The sequence below is a fragment of the Somniosus microcephalus genome, chromosome 3, assembly GCF_052327205.1.
Source record: "Somniosus microcephalus isolate GS21.2 chromosome 3, FLI_Smic_1.0, whole genome shotgun sequence".
NCBI lineage: Eukaryota > Metazoa > Chordata > Chondrichthyes > Squaliformes > Somniosidae > Somniosus > Somniosus microcephalus.
Genome location: NC_140989.1, coordinates 310,120,899 through 310,145,094, shown reverse-complemented (window position 1 = coordinate 310,145,094; position 24,196 = coordinate 310,120,899). Strand labels below are relative to the sequence as shown.

The 24,196-nt window shown below is 42.0% G+C and overlaps 1 protein-coding gene across 3 annotated transcripts in view; it reads left to right on the top strand.

Annotated features, from left to right (window-relative positions):
* faf1 (Fas (TNFRSF6) associated factor 1) overlaps positions 1–24,196 on the top strand; it is a 499,151-nt gene that overhangs the window by 447,859 nt on the left and 27,096 nt on the right. For all 3 annotated transcript variants that reach the window (XM_085982899.1, XM_085982900.1, XM_085982902.1), the window contains exon 18: positions 22,100–22,315. In XM_085982899.1, coding sequence (XP_085839025.1) covers positions 22,100–22,315 — 216 coding nt within the window. The remainder of the gene's footprint in view (positions 1–22,099; positions 22,316–24,196) is intronic.

The following is a 24,196-nucleotide window of genomic DNA, read 5'->3' as shown; positions in this document are numbered from 1 at the left end:
AAGCGGCAATGTCTCGGGATAAAGGGTCAGTCATTCAGGACTGAAATGAGAAATTTCTTCACTCGGTTGTAAATCTTTGGAATTCTCTACCCCTGAGATCTGTGGGTGTTCAGTCGTTGAGTATATTCAAGGCTGAGATTGATAGATTTTTGGATTCTAAGCAAATCAAGGGATATGGGGATCAGGCTGGCAAGTGTAATTGACATTGAAGGTCAGCCATGATCTTATTGAATGGTGGAGCAGGCTCAAGGAGTCATATGGCCTACTCCTGCTCCAATTTCTTATGCTGATGTGTTTTTATGCTCATGGTCAACAACTTATAGGAGCTCAGGCATGAGGGGGGCCAGCTGCAGCTGGGGCGGTCTGTTGCAGCTGGCGCCAGGGCAGGCATTATTTGTGGGCATTTCCAAGATGCAGGCCTGCTGTGGTCATGAGAGGGCAACATGTTGCACGACTGCCCCTGCTATCAGGCTGCTGTTCTGATCTGCAGGAGAGCAGACTGTCGGAGATCTGTCATCTAATTGAACCCTCTGTCCATTCGGTCTTCCACCTTGTTCCAGGCAGAGGAGATGGTGGACCAAGAGCCTGCATGGCCTCAGCATGTACACCCCTCATAAATGCTACTACTAGTGCTACAGACTCCCTCAATGAGGGCCCAGCTTCAACGCCCATTGAAGTGACCACATCACAGAATCACAGAAACCCCACAGTGCAGATAGAGGCCATTTCGGCCCATCGAGCCTGCACCGACACATATCCCACCCGATCCCCGTAACCCCTACACCAACACATATCCCACCCTATCCCCGTAACCCCATGTATTTAATCCCCCTAACACTAAGGGTCAATTTATCATAGCCAATCAACCTAACCCGCACATCTTTGGACTGTGGGAGGAAACCGGAGCACCCGGAGGAAACCCACGCAAACACGGGGAGAATGTGCAAACTCCACACAGACAGTCGCCCGAGGCCGGATTCGAACCCGGGTCCCTGGCGCTGTGAGGCAACAGTGCTAACCACTATGCCACCGTGCTGCACATGCTCCATGGTTGAAAGCAGAGTGTCTATGCCATGTATCAGAACCCCACATAAGTTGGTAGCGGACTCCTTCACCATCGCCGATGTGTTGCAGCAGCTCCCTGGCAGGCAGTCTAATACGTTTAGAAATTGCTTGTGCTTACCTGTCATTTCTTGAGCTGAACTTTTCACTTGCCCCTGCTAATGCTCACTTGTGCTCTGTGAATCACCCTGTGCAGACCTTTCTTACTCACTATCTGTAGTTAGAAGAGAGAACTTGCATTTATATTGCACCTTTCACAACCTCCGTACGTCCCAAAGTACTTTACAGCCTTTTGAAGTGCAGCCACTGTTGCAATATTGGAACGCGGCAGCAAATTTGTGCACAGTCTCCATTTCTCTGGATTGTCTATGTAAGGTTGAAGTCGCTGTTTGACTATTTTCTAAATCAGATCTCCCATGAGATTGCTCACAGTGAATGATTCAGTTGGTCTTTTTGGTGAAAATAACCCAATGAGTGTTTGTGCACTTTTCACTATTTTCAGCATAAATTAAATATTCTATTTATGCAAGTATCAAAATATAGAAGCTATACTACTAAAAATCACACTGTACACAATTACTAAAAATGATGACTTTTATAAATCATTTTACTAATACAAAAAAGTAACCAGTACCTGTAGGATTTGGGATTTAATGTGTTCGGTAACAAACCATTTAACACAATTGAATGTAATACGACTACTGAGGTCAATCTTCTGATTCACAAATTATTGACAATAAAAGGAGACAAATTAAAGATTTGTTTTAAGAGGTGGAAGCAATGCAATGTCTCACTCCCAGGATTGACAAACAGGTGATTTCATTTGTGTTTAATCAATTATTTGGTTCAGGAGTTTCTGTCAATGGAAAACAAATATTCTCATTACTTATATCAGTCAGGTGCTACCTTGTTTAAAACTCAACAAACCAGTTGGACCCTTCTTAATTTCTGTTTGTTACATGCATCAGTTCTTATAAAATGATCACACGGAGTAAGCAAACATCTGTTTTTAGGATAGTACAAATAGAGGTCATGACCGTTCATGGCATTGTTGCAAAAAAATCAATCTTCCATTCTGGTGCTTTTGTGAACACTTGGAGAATATTGTCGTAGCTGGGTCATGTTGTGAGCAGTCAGCCTGATGATGGCAATATGATTACATCATTTTATAAAAGTTGAACTCTGTCACTGCTATAAATATATGTTTGAGCTTGATTAAAATGTTTCTTAGGCAGTATGTAGTCTTTCAAATAATTAACGAGAGAAATGTTGAGTACTGTTATTACATAGTTTTCTGTCACTTTAGTCGCCATTAGAAGCATTCCTGATTATTATTGTATCTGTAATATTGTATGGAGCCGAGAATATTTTGTAGAGTTTGTAACATTGCTGATTAGTCCAGTTAAACATAAGGCAGCATAGATTAATTGGGTCCACACAAGAACTTTCAAGGCAGTTTTTTTTTCTATTTTTATTTTTAGCTTCCTATTTTTAAACAATTATTTCGCATTATTCCCTTTTTTTCCCCTGCACAGTCAGGTCCCAAATTGTTTAGTGTTTCTGTTCTGGCTAACACAAATCTCCCAACCCTCCTGAGCAAGACCTGATTCTGGTTCTCTACAAATGGCATGCACTACTTCTATCATTCTCCTGCTGTGTTGGAAGACACACTGGCCCTGAAATTGCGGTGTGTATGACGGCGTACAAGTACACCGTTGTATTCCCATTGAAATGCTCTGCAGGTTCAGGATTTCTGCATGCACGAAATCCAGAACTTGCGGTCTGTCGATGTACAGGCCATCCGCGGGGGCCACGAAAAAGCAATCGCTGGCGCAGAGTTGGGCTATTTGCCCACCAACTAGCCAGCAATTGAGCACAGAAGTCTTACAGTTGATGCAAGCAGGCACAGGACCTGTTTGCCTCAGCGTAAGGGGATATCTAAGACTTTAAACATTTTCATATCCTAAATTATGCACATACACTATGAAATTAGTTTATGCAAAAATTGGCCCAGATTACAATTTTAATGATGCATAAAATTATTTTCAAAAAATTAAATTTTTAGTGAGTTTGGTGGAATAAAGATAATTATGAATAAAATTCTAATTCTGTACATTGTATAATTATTAGATTTGGGGATTCCATTGCATCTCATTAGGGGATTCCTTTCGTAAATGTTTGAAATGAAATTCTGCTTATTGATTGGAGGACCAAGCCCACATGATCCCAGGTACGCTTCCACACTGCCTTTGTCCGTGGGCCATTATGCTGCCCTCTGCCTCGATGCCTGAGACCGCAACTTTTCACAGCCTGGCCGCCAGCAGGTACTTTTGTAATTGTTTCGCGAGTCAGATGCATACTCCAGAGGTGTGCCTTCGACTGCAATTTCTAGCCCTTTATTTTTCATGTACTCAACATTTGTGTTATGGGATAGATAAGTTTGTAAGTTTCGTTTACATTTTTTACGTTTTAGTTCAATGATTCCCCATCAATTATTTTCCTTCGTCAATATTTTTGTTTTTTTCAGTAATGCTGGATCTTGACCTTGATCCTCTTTGGCTCCACCTCAAATTCCTGACATTCCTATTCACCTGTTTTCTGTTCTCCCACGTGCCGTAAATCTGATTCCCAATCTCAGTGTTCCAATTGATCTCCTTCCTCTCCTCAGCCCTCTTTCTTCAATCTCCTGCCACTCCTTCTGGCTTCCCACTCATTTTCTTAAAACCAGATGTAATGGGGGTTACATGTTTATCGCTGCCTATCCCTGCACTCCATTCCTCACCCGAATACTCCCCCAATTCATGCCACAGAAGACTTACTAATCTATATATATACTAAAAGTCTTATGTCCCTATGCACTCCCTGTCCACAAACTTTACTTCCTGCATCACGATTTTGAGTAATACTTTTATATCACCATTTCCTCTGCCAACATTTATAATGAAAATCTGTAAATCAACATTCACAATGTCAAATCTTTTGGAGGAATTTCCTAAGTGAGCTACGCCATTGTTGCACTTTTTTTTTTTTTTTTTAAAGTGCTGCCCCTCCAGTGGCAGTTGAGGTAGTTACACACAGGTTTCTTGGGTCTGCTCATGAGCATACCCATTGGATTAGTCATTGGCGTAAAACGGGTGCAAATAGCTGAACTGCATGGAAATTTATGCAGCTTTTAAAAACACTGCATGCGCCCTTCATGCTGTCTCTCCCAGCACTTGTATAACTTCACTGCATGTCTTATCAATGTTTTTATCAAAATTTTCAAGTATGGCAACACCAGCACCAAGAAGGCAGGAGAGGATGGCATCAAGCCAGAGAAAAATAACTCACCCAAGTAATGTGGGTGCCATTGATTGTACCCTGGACCTCAAGGAAGCTAGAAACTCCATAAAACTGTATGGCCCTATCTTGCTTCTGCCTTTGCTGTAATACCAAAAATAATGAATTAACCCACTCTTCCGTAAAGTGCGTCAGTGACCTAATGAATCCATGCCCATACTGTACCCTGACTTACCATGCATAGATGCCCCTGGCTTCCTGAAATGACCCTGTGCCATAGAATTTGAGGCTATTGGTCACCTTCATAACCACTGAGCGAGTAGTGTGGACAGATAAGTAAGGCTTGATGTGTTTTTGCAGCAGATCACAGGGATTCACAATTGCCCCTTGAGTGATTCGCACTCTACTTATGCACCACTTGTCAAGATGCCTGTATATTTGATGTGAGGGTAATACCTGCTGCGCTGCATCCTCTTTAAATGGTGTTTGTCCTTGGCTCCATCCTATACTACTGCCCCTCCTGCTCTGTGATAATGGCATACTTGCTCTGGAGAAGTCCTGGCTGTGGGTGGAGAGGGGTTTGAAAATATGTTGGTGGGTTAATCCCGTCAAAAGCAGTCAGAAGCAAGTGCAGGTATTTGTGGATTTAAAAAATAAAAACACTTTAGAAAGTGTTTCCCAGGTGTAGAAATCAGTGTTTAAACACTCCAGACTCTTCAGGCTCAGAAACTTTTCACCTGCCTTGATCAAGAGATCCTGACAGCTGCTGCACCTCCTAAACCTAAAGCTTGAGCTCAGCAAACCACTGCTTCCATCTACTGAAAATCCACTCAATTCATCACCTACAAAACTTCCCACTGCCCAACCCCTACTCCAACACTGCAATCCTCACCCATTGACCACTACCCATCTAACACCTCACCAAAATTGTTAATCACTCAAACTCCACTTCGCCCTGACCTTTCCCTTCACCTGCAGCTGCCTTGTAAACTTAACATGAGTGTCCTCACTGGTAACTTACAAGTATATATAATGTGTTCTGAAATTAAATTATCATGAGTGTTTTACATAGAAACATAGAAGATAGGAGCAGGAGTAGGCCATTCGGCCCTTCGAGCCTGCTCCGCCATTCAATGAGATCATGGCTGATCATTCAAATTCAGTACCCTGTCCCTGCCTTCTCCCCATATCCCTTGATCCCTTTAGCCTTAAGAAATATATCCAACTCTTTCTTGAATATATTTAATGAACTGGCCTCCACTGCCCTCTGTGGCAGAGAATTCCACAGGTTCACCACTCTCTGGGTGAAGAAATTCCTCCTCATTTCAGTCCTAAATGTCCTACCGATGGCAAAATACTGCGGATGTTGGAAATCCAAAATAACAACAGAAAATACTGGAAAAACTCAGCAGGTCAGGCAACATCCGTGGACAGAAATTTGAGTTGACGTTTCGGGTCGAACCCTTCTTCAAAACTGGAAAGAAAAGATAGATCGGAGGCAGGGCTGCGATCGGACAAAAGAATAAAAGAAACAAAAGTAAAAAAGAGACAATAAAAGGTGTTAGAAGCTAGACGAGATGGTAATAGGCTGAGATTGGGTGTAAAGTGTACTGGCAGGGCAAGGGATAGCTGCCAGGTGTGAGAGCGAAACAAAAGGAAAGGGGGGGGGGAAAGGAGTGGAAAAATTACAAGAAAAAATGAAATAGGGGCCTCCTTCCATGGCAAGAACGTCCTTCCTCAGGTAAGGCGACCAAAACTGCACACAATACTCAAGGTGCGGTCTCACCAAGGCCCTGTACAACTGTAGCAAGACATCCTTGTTCCTGTACTCGAACCCTCTTGCTACGAAGGCCAACATACCATTTGCCTTCTTAACCGCCTGCTGCACCTGCATGCTTACCTTCAGCGACTGGTGCACAAGAACACCCAGGTCTCTTTGCACTTCCCCTTCTCCCAATCTATTGCCATTCAAATAATAATCTGCCTTCCTGTTTTTGCCACCAAAGTGGATAACCTCACATTTATCCACATTATAGTGCATTTGCCATGTTTCTGCCCAATCACCTAACCTGTCCAAATCGTACTGGAGTTTCATGACATCCTCCTCCCAGCATACCCTCCCACCCAGCTTTGTGTCGCCTGCAAATTTGGAGATATTACATCCAATTCCCACGTCCAGATCATTAATATATATTGTGAACAGCTGGGGTCCTAGGACCGATCCTTCTGGTACCCCATTAGTCACTGCCTGCCACTTGGAAAACGACCCGTTTATTCCAACTCTTTGCTTTCTGTCCGCCAACCAGTTCTCTATCCAAGTCAACACCTTGCCCCCAATCCCATGTGCCTTAATTTTGCACGCTAATCTCTTATGCGGGACATTATCGAAAGCCTTCTGAAAGTCCAAATATACCACATCCACTGGTTCTCCCTTATCTATTTTACCAGTTACATCCTCAAAAAATTCCAGTAGATTAGTCAAGCACGATTTACCTTTTGTAAATCCATGTTGACTTTGTCCGATCCTGTCACTGCTTTCCAAGTGCTCTGCTATTACATCTTTTATAATGGACTCTAGCATTTTCCCCACTACCGATGTCAGGCTTACCGGTCTATAAGTCCCCGCTTTTTCTCTGCCACCTTTTTTGAATAGTGGGGTAACATTAGCTACCCTCCAATCCATGGGTACTGTTCCAGAGTCTATCGAGTTCTGGAAGATGACCAGCAATGCATCTACTATTTCTAGGGCCACTTCCTTAAGTACCCTGGGATGTAGATTATCAGGCCCTGGGGATTTATCGGCCTTCAGTCTCATCAATTTTCCTAACACCATTTCCCTACAAATACTGATTTCTTTCAGTTCCACCCTTTCATCAGGCCCTATGTTCCCTGGTATTTCTGGGAGGTTATTGGTGTCCTCCTTTGTGAAGACAGAACCAAAATATGTATTTAGTTGGCCTGCCATTTCTTTGTTCCCCACGATAAATTCCCCCGATTCTGACTGCAAGGGACCTACGCTTGACTTCACCAGTCTTTTTCTCTTCACATATCGATAAAAGCTTTTACAGTCAGTTTTTATGTTCCCTGCAAGCTTACTCTCATATTCTATTTTCCCCTTCTTAATTAATCCCTTTGTCCTCCTTTGTTCAATCCTGAACTGCTCCCAATCCTCAGGATTATTGCTTTTTCTAGCCAATTTGTATGTCCTCTCCTTGGATCTTATGCTATCGCTAATTTCCCTTGTTACCCACGGTTGAGTCACCTTTTTTGTTTTATTTTTGTGCCAAACTGGGATGAACAACTTCTGTAGTTCATCCATTTGGTCTTTGAATGTTTGCCATTGCCTATCCACTGTCACCCCTTTGAGTGCCATTCCCCAATTAATCCTACCCAACTCGCTCCTCAGACCATTGTAGTTTCCTTTATTTAAATTGAGGACCCTTGTTTCTGAGTCAACTACTTCATTCTCCATCTTAATGAAGAATTCGATCATATGATCGCTCCAACCCAAGGGGCCTCGTACAACAAGATTGCTAATTAATCCTTTTTCGTTACATAATACCCAGTCTAAGATGGCCTGATCTCTGGTTGGTTCCTCGCCATATTGGTCCAGGAAACCATCCCGTAAACACTCCAGGAATTCCTCCTCCACAGTATTGTTCCTAATTTGGTTTGCCCAATCTATATGTAGATTAAAGTCACCCATGATGACTGCTGTGCCCTTATTGCACGCTTCTTTAATTTCCCTTTTAATGCCATCCCCAACCTCCGCCTTACTGTTTGGAGGTCTATATACCACTCCCACTAATGTTTTTTTCCCCTTTAGTATTTCTCAATTCTACCCATACAGATTCCACATCATCAGAGCTAATATCCTTCATTACAATTGTGTTAATCCCTTCTTTAACCAGTAATGCTACCCCACCTCCCTTTCCTTTTTGCCTATCTTTCCTGAATATCGAATACCCCTGGATGTTGAGTTCCCAGTCTTGGCCATCCTTGAGCCACGTTTCCATAATCCCAACCAAATCATATTCGTTTACCTCTATTTGCGCAGCCAATTCATCCACCTTATTACAAATGCTCCTCGCATTAAGACACAAAGCCTTCAGGCTTGTTTTTTTAACGCTCTTAGACCTATTAGAATTATTATTTACTGTGGCCATGTTTGATTTAAACTGTTGATTTCTCTGACTGCCACTTTTGTTTTTCTCCTTCCTATCTTTTGCTTTTATCCTTGTTTCCCTTTCCTCTGTCTCCCTGCTCAGGTTCCCAACCCCCTTCCATTTTAGTTTAAACCCTCCCCCACAGCACTAGCAAACAAACCCCCTAGGACATCGGTTCCAGCCCTGCCCAGGTGCAGACCGTCCAGTTTGAACTGGTCCCACCTCCCCCAGAACCAGTTCCAATGTCCCAGGAACTTGAATCCCTCCCCCCTGGCACCATTCCTCTAGCCACGTATTCATCTGAAGTATCCTTCTATTTCTACTCTGGCTAGCATGTGGCACTGGTAGCAATCCTGAGATTACTACCTTTTTAGGTCCTGTTTTTTAATTTACCTCCTAACTCCCTATATTCCGCTTTTAGGACCTCATCCCGCTTTTTACCTACATCGTTAGTGCCTATATGCACCACGACAACTGGCTGTTCACCCTCCCCTTCCAAGATGTTCTGCAGCCGCTCGGAGACATCCTTGACCCTTGCACCAGGGAGGCAACACAGCATCCTGGAGTCTCGTTTGCGGCCGCAGAAACGCCTATCTATTCCCCTTAAAATTGAATCCCCTATTACTATAGCTCTACCACTCTTTTTCCTGCTCAGGAAAAGAGGAAAAAGAGTGGGAGAGCAATAGTGGTAGGGGATTCTATCGTAAGGGGTACAGATTGGCATTTCTGTGACCGTAGACGTGACTCCAGGATGGTTTGTTGCCTCCCTGGTGCTAGGGTCAAGGATGTCACTGAACGGCTGCAGGGCATTCTGAAGGGGGAGGGTGAACAGTCAGAGGTCGCGGTTCACATTGGGAACCAATGACATGGGTAGGAAGAGGGATGAGGTCCTGCAGCAAGAATTTAGGGAGCTAGGTAGCAGATTAAAGAGCAGGACCTCAAAGGTTGTAATCTCTGGATTACTCCCGGTGCCACGTGCTAGTGAGTATAGGAATAGGAGGATAGAGCAGATGAATGCGTGGCTAAAGAGTTGGTGCAGGAGGGAGGGCTTTAGTTTCCTGGATCACTGGGCCTGCTTCTGGGGAAGGTGGGACTTCTACAAGTCGGACGGGTTGCACCTGAACCAGAGTGGGACAAATATCCTTGCGGGGAGGTTTGCTAGCACTGTTCGGGGGGGTTTAAACTAAAATGGCAGGGGGTTGGGAACCTGAGCAGGGAGACAGAGGAAAGGGAAACAGGGATAAAAGCAAAAGATAGGAAGGAGAAAAACAAAAGTGGCAGTCAGAGAAATCAACGGTTTAAATCAAACGTGGCCACAGTAAATAATAAATCTAATAGGTCTAAGAGTGTTAAAAAAACAAGCCTGAAGGCTTTGTGTCTTAATGCGAGGAGCATTTGTAATAAGGTGGATGAATTGGCTGCGCAAATAGAGGTAAACGAATATGATTTGGTTGGGATTATGGAAACGTGGCTCAAGGATGGCCAAGACTGGGAACTCAACATCCAGGGGTATTCGATATTCAGGAAAGATAGGCAAAAAGGAAAGGGAGGTGTGGTAGCATTACTGGTTAAAGAAGGGATTAATACAATTGTAATGAAGGATATTAGCTCTGATGATGTGGAATCTGTATGGGTAGAATTGAGAAATACTAAGGGGAAAAAAACATTAGTGGGAGTGGTATATAGACCTCCCAACAGTAAGGCGGAGGTTGGGGATGGCATTAAAAGGGAAATTAAAGAAGCGTGCAATAAGGGCACAGCAGTCATCATGGGTGACTTTAATCTACATATAGATTGGGCCAACCAAATTAGTAACAACACTGTGGAGGAGGAATTCCTGGAGTGTTTACGGGATGGTTTCCTGGACCAATATGTCGAGGAACCAACCAGAGATCAGGCCATCTTAGACTGGGTATTATGTAACGAGAAAGGATAAATTAGCAATCTTGTTGTACGAGGCCCCTTGGGTCGGAACGATCATAATATGATCGAATTCTTCATTAAGATGGAGAATGAAGTAGTTGACTCAGAGACTAGGGTCCTCAATTTAAATAAAGGAAACTACGATGGTCTGAGGAGCGAGTTGGGTAGGATTGATTGGGGAATGGCACTCAAAGGGTTGACGGTGGATAGGCAATGGCAAACATTCAAAGACCGAATGGATGAGCTACAGAATTTGTTCATCCCAGTTTGGCATAAAAATAAAACAAAAAAGCTGACTCAACTGTGGCTAACAAGGGAAATTAGGGATAGCATAAGATCCAAGGAGACGACATATAAATTGGCCAGAAAAAGCAATAATCCTGAGGATTGGGAGCAGTTTAGGATTCAACAAAGGAGGACAAAGGGATTAATTAAGAAAGGGAAAATAGAATATGAGAGTAAGCTTTCAGGGAACATAAAAACTGACTGTAAAAGCTTTTATAGATATGTGAAGAGAAAAAGATTGGTGAAGCCAAGCGTAGGTCCCTTACAGTCAGAATCAGGGGAATTTCTAATGGGAAACAAAGAAATGGCAGACTAACTAAATTCATACTTTGGTTCTGTCTTCACAAAGGAGGACACAAATAACCTCCCAGAGATGCTGGGGAACATAGGGCCTGATGAAAGGGTGGAACTGAAAGAAATCAGTATTTGTAGGGAAATGGTGTTAGGAAAATTGATGGGACTAAAGGCCGATAAATCCCCAGGGCCTGATAATCTACATCCCAGGGTACTTAAGGAAGTGGCCCTAGAAATAGTAGATGCATTGCTGGTCATCTTCCAGAACTCGATAGACTCTGGAACAGTACCCATGGATTGGAGGGTAGCTAATGTTACCCCACTATTCAAAAAAGGTGGCAGAGAAAAAGCGGGGACTTATAGACCGGTAAGCCTGACATCGGTAGTGGGGAAAATGCTAGAGTCCATTATAAAAGATGTAATAGCAGAGCACTTGGAAAGCAGTGACAGGATCGGACAAAGTCAACATGGATTTACAAAAGGTAAATCATGCTTGGCTAATCTACTGGAATTTTTTGAGGATGTAACTGGTAAAATTAGATAAGGGAGAACCAGTGGATGTGGTGTATTTGGACTTTCAGAAGGCTTTCGATAAGGTCCCACATAAGAGATTAGCGTGCAAAATTAAGGCACATGGGATTGGGGGCAAGGTATTGACTTGGATAAAGAACTGGTTGGCGGACAGAAAGCAGAGAGTTGGAATAAACGGGTCGTTTTCCGAGTGGCAGGCAGTGACTAGTGGGGTACTGCAAGGATCGGTCCTAGGACCCCAGCTGTTCACAATATATATTAATGATCTGGACGTGGGAATTGGATGTAATATCTCCAAATTTGCAGACGACACAAAGCTAGGTGGGCGGGTAAGCTGTGAGGAGGATGTCGTGAAACTCCAGCACGATTTGGACAGATTGGGTGATTGGGCAGAAACATGGCAAATGCACTATAATGTGGATAAAATGTGAGGTTATCCACTTTGGTGGCAAAAACAGGAAGGCCGATTATTATTTGAATGGCAATAGATTGGGAGAAGGGGAAGTGCAAAGAGACCTGGGTGTTATTGTGCACCAGTCGCTGAAGATAAGCATGCAGATGCAGCAGGCGGTTAAGAAGGCAAATGGTATGTTGGCCTTCGTTGCAAGAGGGTTTGAGTACAGGAACAAGGATGTCTTGCTGCAGTTGTACAGGGCCTTGGTGAGACCGCACCTTGAGTATTGTGTGCAGTTTTGGTCGCCTTATCTGAGGAAGGACGTTCTTGCCATGGAAGGAGTGCAACGAAGATTCACCAGGCTGATACCTGGGATGGCAGGAATGACCTATGAGGAGAGATTGTGTCGATTGGGCTTTTACTCACTGGAGTTTAGAAGATTGAGAGGGGATCTCATCGAAACTTATAAAATTCTGTCAGGCCTGGACAGACTAGATGCAGGAAGGATGTTTCTGATGGCCGGGGAGTCCAGAACCAGGGGTCATAGTCTAAGGATAAGGGGTAAGCCATTTAGGACTGAGATGAGGAGGAATTTCTTCACCCAGAGAGTGGTGAACCTGTGGAATTCTCTGCCACAGAGGGCGGTGGAGGCCAGTTCATTAAATATATTCAAAAAAGAGTTGGATATATTTCTTAAGGCTAAAGGGATCAAGGGATATGCGGAGAAGGCAGGGACAGGGTATTGAATTTGGATGATCAGCCATGATCTCATTGAATGGCGGAGCAGGCTCGAAGGGCCGAATGGCCTACTCCTGCTCCTATCTTCTATGTTTCTATGTTTCCTCCCATTCTGTGCAACAGAGCCACCCCTGGTGCCAGGAAGTTGGCTGCTGCCTTCCTCTGATAAGCCATCCCCCCCAACAGTACTCAAAGTGGTGTATCTGTTTATTTTGTGTATCTTTTCTTCTCCACACCCCTCCCAGAGCCATTTTCTTTGACCACACTGTATTTTGCTTAGCAGGCACATGAATAATTTACTCTAAGCCTTCTGTCAATGCAACTACAGAGCCAGCAACAACTTGTATTTCTGTGTAAAGAAATGCCCCAAGTTGCTTCACAAATAGGTGTAAGGATACGGACACCAAGCCAGGAAGGGACAGATTTGGAACGGTGACTAGACGTTTGGTTGAAGATCTGAGTTTTAAAAGTTTTTAAAGGTGCATTGAGATGTGAAAGTGTTGGGGAAGAGAGTTCCAGAAAGGAGGACTGAAGCAGCTGGAGTTTCTGCTGCCAGTGGTGGGGCGAAAGGAGGAATGAATGGACAAGCGTGGCCCGTGTGAGGATTACAGAGATATATGGTGGGGCAAAGTCATGGAGGGATTTATAGATGAGTATGAAAATTTTAAACTTGATATATTTGGGGATGGGGAGCCAGGTAGATCAACGAGCTTGGGAGTGATGGGTGAACTGGACTTAGTGTGGCAGAATTTTGGACAAATTGAAGTTTATGGAACTAGCCACGAGTAGATATCGCTTGCTAATTTTCTGCCCACACCTTCCATGTGAAGAAACACCTAGCCCCTGCTCTGTGTCCCTGTCTGATAGCATGTAAAGTTCAGAACCTGTCACAGTTAAGAATCGTGTATGCTTGCTTATGTCGTGGCACTATGTGGCAGCAACGTGGAACATTGCTTCATCAAGGGATGTAAATTAAAAGCTTTTAGTAACTCCCCAATGGCTTAGTGACCACACAGGCTAGAAAAGTCCCAGATTCAATCCCTGGCCTGTGCTGAGTTAGCTGATCTCTGCAAAGGCAGTAGTAGGGGTGCTATGGTTGGCCTCAGTGCAGAGTTAGGGAGGGGAAAATCAATGACCGTTCAGTTCTTGATTTATATCCCTGCTGGAAGTTTTTGTGTGTTGAGATGAGGTTAGGTTAGGTGAGGACAGGATCGGAATCCGCTGTGATGCTGCCTGAAGTCAAATAGGCTGTTGGCACTCGCTATTAAAAGCTCTCGCATAAATAAGAACCACTTGGGTGCAGTACTATAGGATGCCCTGCACCTGTAGACCTGTACTGTAGCTCAGAGTATAGGCCAGAATAGATCAGACTTGCACCACCTTTCTGCACCATGTGAATCTTTCATGTTCTCACATTAACAATCCTTATGTAGCCTTTCTGAATAAAACTGGCAATTTGTGGTGAGCTGTTTTGGCCAAGAGCTCCTTTCCACGAGAAACTGAATTGAGAATTCATTTAATATAGTTCCCTTTACAGGCAACGTCTATTCAAGTCTGAGCTAGAAATAAAGGATAGTGTGCTAACTGACTGCACCGCCTTAAAAAAAAAATGATGCCATCATTACACAACAAAAATCACATTGGTGAAATCTGTGAAGAAAGGGGGCATTAAATGAGAACTGAGTAGAAACCTGTTTGAAAGAAATTAGGACTAAATTTTGTTTTTAATTGTTACAACAGAAGAGTGAAATAAATGAGTTCCACTGTATGCAAATGCAATTCAATATTTAAAGCTAAAATCCAAAAGTACAGCAAGTTATATCATGACTTATCTTGTTTTTTAAAGCTCCATTAAGCTAAGAGTATTGCAATTCTGAACCTTATGAAAAAAGCTTATTGGCCCAGAAATTCGGGCCGGGGGCTTCCCGTGGGTGTAAGCCCCCGACCTGCACTTACCTTGCGCGCCGGCCGTTGAGCTGTGGGCCCCCGTGGAATTCCGATCCTGGGCCTGCTCCTACTGCCGGCGCGCAGTGCTTGCGTATCCCAGGGGTGCAGTTAGTTCGATGCGTCCCCTGGGATCACGTGGCCATGGGGAGCCAATCGGAGCAGGGAATGCTTCATTCATAAGTTTGACAGGAAGGGCTGTCAAACTTATAAATACTACAAGCCCCAAAACATCACTAAATCTTCAAAAACATTTTTAAAAAACATCACTTTTTAAATAAACTATAAATTACATGAAATAACTTTTAAACAATCATTTAAATTTTTGAAATTTTTTTTTTATTTTGTAACGGGGCTAAAAATAAACTTACCTTTCTTTAAAGTATTTAAAAATAATAAACCTGTGGAAAAAATGTTTTAATTTTAATTAATTCACCACTTACCTTGTAAAAAGAAGGCCTTGCGCCTGCTTTTTATGTGTAACTTCTGGAGACTTACCTTCCCGGGAAAACCTGCAAAAAAAAACGTAAGTTCGATGTGCACACGCTGCCTCTCCTGAGCACGCGTTCGACCTCTGAACCCCTTCTTTCAGGGGAACGGAAGTGCTGGTTTCCCGCGCATGCGGGAAACCGGCACTTCCATTGGGCCTATGGGTGAGTACCCCGTGCGTACTCACCCGTGGAGACCCGAATTTCTGGGCCATTAATTGAACTGGTGAAAAGGAATTTTGATGTTTAAGTTGGCTTACTCCATACCTGCTTTCTGCTTTGGAAACTCTTGTAATTTAATGTATAGTTTAAAGGGGTCCTTTTTGGAATACACCTGGAAGCTATATTTTTTTAAGAAGGGGGCCGGTTAGTCATCCACAGTGTTTAATGAAGTAATTTTGGTTAATATTTTAATGCGAAGTTCCTGAATGAGATCTCTAGGCTCTCGATTATAGTAACATACATTAAATATGGACAAACTCTAAGTGGTTTCCACCAAGCTCACTGATAATTAACCTTAAGTTTGACATTTTTCACGCATGTGCCCTGCCAGCTGACACAATTTAACATTAAATGGTTTTCTAAGTTACATATGTTATTTATATTTTGTGACCTGCCAAAATAAAGCTGTTGAACTGATTTTTATGTAGAAATGTAACTTAACCATCTTGGTTTTAAACTTGTAGTCACAGTAACGGCCATTGTGACACAGGTTGTGGATTTCAATCACAAAACTTGCATTGATAATGAGTGACGAAGTCTCAAAACAATCTCAAATTTCCTTTGATAGCTTAGTAGGAATATAAGCTATGTTGCGTGGTTCAGAACCTTAACCAGAAGGTCTCCGATTCAGTCCCTGATCTCGACTGAGTTAGCTGATCTTCACAAGGTAGCATGTGGGCAAAGCAATTGGCCTTAGTGTTACAAGGCCAGAGAAGGAACAGGTCAGTTGTCCAGAACTGCTCAGAACATAAAGATAATTAGTTATTATTACACAGATGGTGCACCTACCAATTTTACTCTGGTTTGAAAGTGAGGTGAGCAACAGCATTGAGTCATACAATCCAACTGCAATGGTGTCAATTTAGGTAAAAGCAGAGGTCTACATATTATTTCTTCAACAAATGCAGAGCACTGCTTACCAGAGTCCAAATGCCAAAGAAATGTTAATGTTAATAAAGAGCTGATTATCAGATAGTAAAAGGTAGACTGTGTGAGCTCTTGTTAAACTTTAAAGTTGGCTTTGTTTTGCAGCTGGTGCAAAGCTGACAGGGTTTTGAGTACCTCCTCAATATGGTTTAATACTGAACAACAAATCCCAAAATTATAGCAGTTCATCTAAGGTGATACATTTTATGTTAGTGCAATGCAGAAACCATTTTGAATGGTTACAAAATGTCATTATCTTACCCCTTTTTGATAAATCACAAATTAAAATTTTTTTATTAGGATTATGGACCTATGACTTTTTATCAGTACACTTATGTGCAATTCGACCTAGTTGGATTACCGTCACAAGTAATGTAGTTTTGACACCTGAAACCTCAGTTATGGACCTCCATATGCTTTCTGTAATAATGCATTTGGGCTTTATTTTCAATGTGGCGGAATGAGTTTGCTTGTTAAAAAGCCAGTGTAATGTGAGATGTTTACGTACAGAAATGGACTTTAGTCTGCTGCTTATTTTTTGATGTTTGGACCTTGCCGACAGTTTCATAGAATGGTTACAGCACGGAAGAAGGCCATTCGGCCTGTCGAGCCCGTGCTGACTCTCAGCTAGTCCCACTCCCCTGCCCTTTCCCCGTAGCCCTCCAGATACTTAACCAACTCCCTTTTGAAAGATAAGATTGAGTCTGTCTCCACCACCCTTTCAGGCAGTGCATTCCAGATCTTAACCACTTGCTGCGTAAAAAAGTTTTTCTTACGTCGCCTTTGGTTCTTTTGCCAATCACCTTAAATCTGTGTCCTCTGGTTCTCGACCCTTCTGCCAAAGGGAACAGTTTCACACGATCTACTCTGTCCAGTCCCCTCATGATTTTGAACCCCTCTATCAAATCTCCTCTCAATCTTCCCTGCTCCAAGGAGAACAACCCCAGCTTCTCCAGTCTATCAACGTAATTGAAGTCCTCCATTCCTGGAATCATTCTCATAAATCTTTTCTGTACCTTCTCTAAGGCCTTCACATCCTTCCTACAGTGTGGTTCCCAGAATTGGACACCGTACTCCAGTTGGTGCCAAACCAGTGTTTTATACAAGTAGTTCATCATTTCCGCACTTTTGTACTCTATACAGGAAACTTTGTGCTATCCGGAACCGACGGGACCGAGCTGTTGCCGTCCCATCAAAACTGCCGGACAAATCAGCGCTAATGTTGAAACATACGGAGATTTTGAGCTCCGTATCTGGCAACAAACCCTGTTGCTTAGCAACAGCTTCTAAACAGTCGGCCGTACCTTGCAAGCTTAGCAACGGCTTCAGCGAGACCTTGCAGAGCCTGACTGGTGAAAAAAATGCAACGAAAAGAAAAAAAACCTAACGAAACGGCTCCTGATTTTTGCCGGTGGCTTGAGCATTCCGGACAGTTAACCTCCGGATAAACCAAAGTTTCCTGTACCTTTTTTATTTATGAAGCCCAGGATCCTGTAAGCCATTTTAACTGCTTTCTCAACCTGCCCTGCCACCTTCAACGATTTGTGCACACATACCCCCTGTCACTCTGTTCATGCACCCCCTTTAGGATTGTACCATTTAGTTTATATGTACTCTCCTCATTATTTCTACCAAAATGTATCACTTCGTACCTATCTGCGTTAAATTTCATCTGCCATGTGTCCGCCCATTTCACCAGCCTGTCTATGTCTTTCTGAAGTCTATCACTTTCCTCCTCACTGTTCACTATACTTCCAAGTTTTGTGTCATCGGCAAATTTTGGAATTGTGCCCTGTACACCCACGTCCAAGTCAATAATATATATCAAGAAAAGCAGTGGTCCTAGAACTGATCCCTGGGGAACATCACTGTATACTTTCCTCCAGTCTGAAAAACAACCGTTGACCACTACTCTCCAATTTCGTATCCATGCTGCCACTGTCCCTTTTATTCCATGGGCTTCAACTTTGCTGGCAAGTCTATTATGTGGAACTTTGTCGAACGCCTTTTGGAAATCCATGTGCACTACGTCAACCGCATTACCCTCATCAACCCTCTCTTGTTACCTCATCAAAAAACTCAATCAAGTTGGTTAAACACGATTTGCCTTTAACAAATCCGTGGGTAAGTGAACACTATTGTTGCTTCTCATACAATAGTGTTCACTTACCCACAACCTCCGTTCAATTGCGAATTTTCAGATACAGCTGTAGATATTCTATGCAAGAATAAAGCATCTTCCTTTATTTGTTTTTCTAGTGGCCAAATGGATGTTTATTCAGCTTGGTATTTGTTCTACCTAGTATTATTAACATTATCAATCTAATTGTTTTGATGAACAAAGTTGTACCCTTGTTAGGCAATCTTCTTTGTTAACTCAAGTATTGAGAAGCCTTGGAGAATAGTAACATTGGGAATGACTATATGTAACAGGAAAGAAGCTTAATGAGCTACTGATATTTTTATTCTCTGAAAAGGTAATTGCTTTATTTCTGTCAATTGAAAGCTCTACACTTTATATTCAATAGCATTGGTAAAATTATTGAATAGTTGTGGATATGTCAGGAGAATGTAAGGTTTTTTGTGTGCGAGTGTGTGTATATATGTGTGTGTGTGTGTGGTATTTGCGTATGTATATGAGTGCAAGAATGCGAGGAGAGGTGCGTGGGGAGGGCAGGACACAGTAGCAGGTGGGAGGAAGTGGAGAGACGGGGGTGGGATGGTGGTGGTGAGGGATGACCACGGGGGCAGGAGGAGGAGAAGGGATAAGGGAGGAGTGGGAAGTGAGGGAGGAGAGATGGGGGGGAAAAGAGCGGAGCAAGGAAGGAGGAGCAGGCAACATGGAAGTGGGGGAGGGGTAGATATGAAAGGGGGATGAGGAGCAGAGGTGCAACTAAATTGGTGCATTTATTTAGTTCTAGTCCTCCTTGTGTGTGCTTGATATTTCTAGTGGACCCAAGTCCCAGATCACAAGCAGCTATTAGGCTTAATATCTTGATGAGCGTTATTGGGCTGGTACCGACACAACAAGGCAGGCTGAGATATTGGCCTTTGCTGTCAAACGAGGAGATGGGGCACAGCCAGTGCAGCAGGAGACTGTGGGCAGCCAGGGGCCAGGGCACCACAGCAGGGGAAGGTGGAGTAAGATATTGGCCTGCGCAGCTGAGCCAGGAAACCTCCAGCAGGGCAAGAAAATGGGGACAGCCAGTTGTAGAAGTTTTATTGGCCTGGAACCGATGGAGGCATGCAGGATCAAAATATCGGCACAAATGGCCAAACTGGAAGCTGGGGTGGAAGAGCAGTACCAGAGTCTGAGGTCTGCGAACCCCAGGTTAATTATTTTTATAATCTGCTGCCATATATTCAGTTGGCTCTACTTCCATAGTCAGATTCAGGAAATTGGAGGAAGCTCACTCCAGCAGCAACTAAGAATGTGACTTGGAGTGGTTGAAAGCCAATGGAAAATAACTATATATTAAAATTTTACATGGTTAGTATGAAGTAGGGAATTAATTTATAACTATGACCTAATTACCAAAAAAAAAAGATAGTGGATGCTACTGTAGAGTCACCCATGATTATACAATTAGCGTAACAATTTACACAGAAAAAACTAATTATAAATGTGAACATAAGAATGTATAATGAAAAAAGTTGACACAAAAAGTGTGACAAAAAAACATAACCGGAAGCGAGTATTGCAGACAGGAAGTGCACGGACAACACTGCTATGTAACTTGTAGGTAATCACTGGTCAAGAAATATCTGAGTTACCTTTTGTGTTTCATGTATGTGTTTTAGTGTAATCGTTTTATTCAGTTAAGTGTTGAACAAATTTTGGAATGCTTTGACATGAACTATGTGTATGCACACTTTTGTATGTATGATCTATTTGCTGTTGGTTATGAAAAGTGAGGGGAAAACCTATTGAGTAATATTATCATATTTTCAGTTATAAAATGACCGAGTGATTATTCCGTATATGTTGTGATAATATCAGTATAGTCAAAACTAAATACAATTGCATCTGTTAATATGATCACTTAATACACCATTTTAAGTCCCATTCAATCCCCACACATCTTGGTTGACAAAGTTGAAGTGATCTAAAATAATATGGTTTTAATTTCATGCTATCTCAGCAGTGTGATTTTAGTTTTTACAGGACTGTATATTGCATTCCGGATGAGACTTTAAACCAAGGCCCTATTTAGGTGGACATAAAAGATCCCATAGCACTATTCAAAGAAGAGCAAGGAAGTTCTCCTCAGTGTTCTGGCCAGTATTTATCCCTCAGCCAACATGACTTATAATAAAAAAAAAAAAAAACAGATTATCTGGTCATTATCTCATTGTTGTTTGAGGGACCTTCCTGTGCACAAATTGGCTGCCACGTTTCCTACATTGCGCCAGTGACTACATTTCAAAAGAACTTGCTGTAAAGCACTTTGGGACGTTCTGAGGTTGTGAAAGGCGCTTTATGAATGCAAGATTGTTCTTCTTTCTTTCATTGTACATGATTGTATGTATGCTGATGATACCCAGCTCTAACTCTCCACCACTTCCTTTGACCTCACAACTGCTTCTGTGCTTTTGGACTGCCTATCTGACTTTGTCGTGAATTAACCAAAAATTCCTCCAATTGAACATATAGAAAACCAAACTCTCGTTTTCAGCCCCTCCCAAAAACTCATCTGCCTTGGCACTCACTCCATTATCCACCTTGCTGGTTGCTCACTGAGCTTGAACCAGGCTGTTCGCAACCTCAACCTCCTGCTCAGCTAGTGTTGAGCTTCAAATCCTATATTTCTACCCATCACAAAGACCTCTTCTGTCTCTGTCCATACCTCAACCCCACCACTGCCAAAAACCTTATTCACAAATTCGACATCCAAAGCCTCGATTTCTCCAGTGCCCTCCTTGCCCATGTCTACTCTCCATAGACTTTTAACTCATTTAAATCTCCACCACTCACATCCTGTCCTGCACCAAGTCTCACTCGTCCATCACTTTGTCCTCATTGACTTACACTTTGAATATAATATCCTCATCCTGAAATCCCTCCATTGCCTTGCCTCACCCTGCCTCTGCAGCCTCTTCCAGCCATATGTTTCCTTCCACTCCTGTACAACATCCTCCCACCACCCTCCATCCCATCCCTCCATTCCGCCATTGGTAGCTGAGCCTTCAGCAACCTCGGCAGCAACATCTGGAATTCCCTCCCTAAAACTTTCTACCTCTATGCACCTTCAAAAGCCTTTTGATAGCTGGCCTGTGATCGGTCACTTCTCTTAACTCTCTCATTAAGACTCTGTGCTAATGCGAGTTGTTGTTCTCCCATCTAACATAGCCATTGATTTTTAATTATGAAAGTAAATTAAGTGTAGTACAATACAAATAGTAGGCCTGCATCAACTTTGATCAGGTTTTAGAAAGGATTTTTTAAAACTTGCTAATTTAATTTGTAACCACACACTTTGGCAGTAACTGATCTGCAAAACATATTTAATAACTGAAAAAGACTAAAACAAATCATAGCTGTCTTCATCTTTCAAGTTACAACACTTTATTAAAAAAAAAATTTAAAAATCAGTTGGCTAGAATATTTTAGTAAATTGTCACAATTCATTGCACTTTCCATGTACATAGTAAATCTCTTCAGTAAATTGTACCTTGGTGTATCTCCAGGTGTAATGTAATAATTCCCATAATTGAAATGGGTAAAGAGAAGCCTTTGACCTGATCACTATTTTTCCTGAAGATCAGCAGAGAAAGGAGAAAGTTGACCTGAGGGCTTGCATGTGTTTGAGGGCTTTCTCAGGTTCTTTGTTTCTTTATTTGTCCAGGCTATTCGATTGTCCCTGGAGCAATCATTACCTCCAGAGCCAAGAGAGGAGAGCACTGAACTTGTCAGCAAACTACGCATCAGAACACCGCGTGGGGAATTCTTTGAACGGCGTTTCTTAGCAAGCAACAGGCTCCAAGTTGTCTTTGATTTTGTGGCTTCCAAAGGCTTCCCAAGGGATGAATACAAACTGCTGAGCACCTTCCCCAGAAGAGACGTAAGTGCTTCATATCATGTTTTCATGAGCATGCTACAGTTTTTTTATTAAATGTGCATTCAACTTGGAAAGATTAAAACAAAGGTTACAAGATTATACTTTCAAGTAACTTGATTTTAGTTGCAAATAGATTATATTTTATTTGATTCTTTTTTGTTTTTTACTTTGAGACGTATTTTCTACCACACAATAACATTTTCAAATACTACTTTGTATAGTTTCTGAAATTTTACTGATGAGGATAATGAGAAAAAAATCAGCAGTTTCTCTTAAAAATTCCATCTGGTCAGATTTATTAACACCTGCTGTGCAGGCTTTCAAAAGCTTAACCTCTTAATTCTTTCACCAGCATTAACTCATATGACGGTCTGAAAAAAATCCTCTGGGCATCAACTAACTTTTAGATCCATGCTGGTATTTTCTTTTGTTTAAAAAAAGGCTACCACACAGCTGTGAAGTCTTAAGCAGGCATTAAACAAATGTAGAAAAAATGAAGTAATCAAGAGAAGAACATCTTAAACATGCTACAGGGCATAAATTATAAAGTTACAGATCTATTGAAGTTAATTGCAAGGCAGTGAACACACAACATGTTATATGATGATGTAAGTTGTAAGAATGGCAATCCAATAGTCATCAGAATCCCCAGATTATTATGATTAACTGCATCAAACCAAAGCCCATTTATTCTCATTATATCACACACCTGATTGACGCATCCTATTTTTTATTTTCAGATTTTATTAACTTTTTCAGAACTTTTTTATTTATATTACATGGCCTTCAACTAGGCCAACACATTTCTGACTTTGGAACAAAATTGCTCGAGTATTCATGGAGTCACTTTCCCTTCTTCTGCCTTCATTAATGCTCTCTTTATAATATCACTGCCAGTGCAGTATTAATTTTGAAACAGATGGAGGGTTCATACTGTCCAGTCTCTCTTTGTGAAGTGGCAATTGTTTTAATATTGTGCATGCATATTTTAGAGTGCACTTCTAATACTAAATTACAGTTTTCAGCTTGACAAATGATTGCTTTTTGACCCAACCCAACACTAAATCAGGCACTTTTGCCTTTTTCAAAACAGTAGCACTAAGATAAACAGGGGAATAGGTTGTCTCATTCTGTACTCAATTTCTGGACTTTCCTCCATGAAAAACCAAAGGTCTTGCTTCAAATAATACCAAGTAGGAAATGGAGCCAATATCACTTTTAAAGGAAAAGAGTTAACTCCCGTCTCCATTATGATGAGTCCTGGTCACATTGGCCCATAATTTGCGGCCAGCGGCAAAGCAAGCTTCCCACAAAGATCTAGCGAGCTCTGTTGGCGAAAAGTTTGGCTTTTTCGACGTTCAGTTGAGATCAGTGTAAGTTAATGGGGAATCCCTAACGCGGGCTGCTGTGACATCAATAAGCTGTCTAAGCAGCTAGTCACAATGCAGAATTCTCACAGACCAGGAAGTGAATAAGCTCCTTTTATTCTAACTTTTTAAAAATGTTCTAGAGAGCAAAACAAAGATTGGGGCTCTCACATGGGGAAAATGTAAACCTGAAATAAATATGAACGAACTTTTTAAAAAATAAAAAATAAAAAATAAAAATAAAAATTTAATTGTAATTTTTATTAAAACGGATAAATTTGACACTCCACAAAATTAAAATTAGTTTTTCCGGACCGTAACATTTATTTAGCAGTCAATACGCTGTTAAAACCCCAGTTACACCTAATCCAACAAGGTCTAACTTTTAATAGGGTACTTAACAGCGATATTACCGCAGAAAAGCCAAAGTTTTCATCAGTTTCACTGATATCCCATGTGCTAAATCCTGAAGTTGCGGTCAGTTTCAATGGGGTAATAACAGTGTACGCTGCTCGTT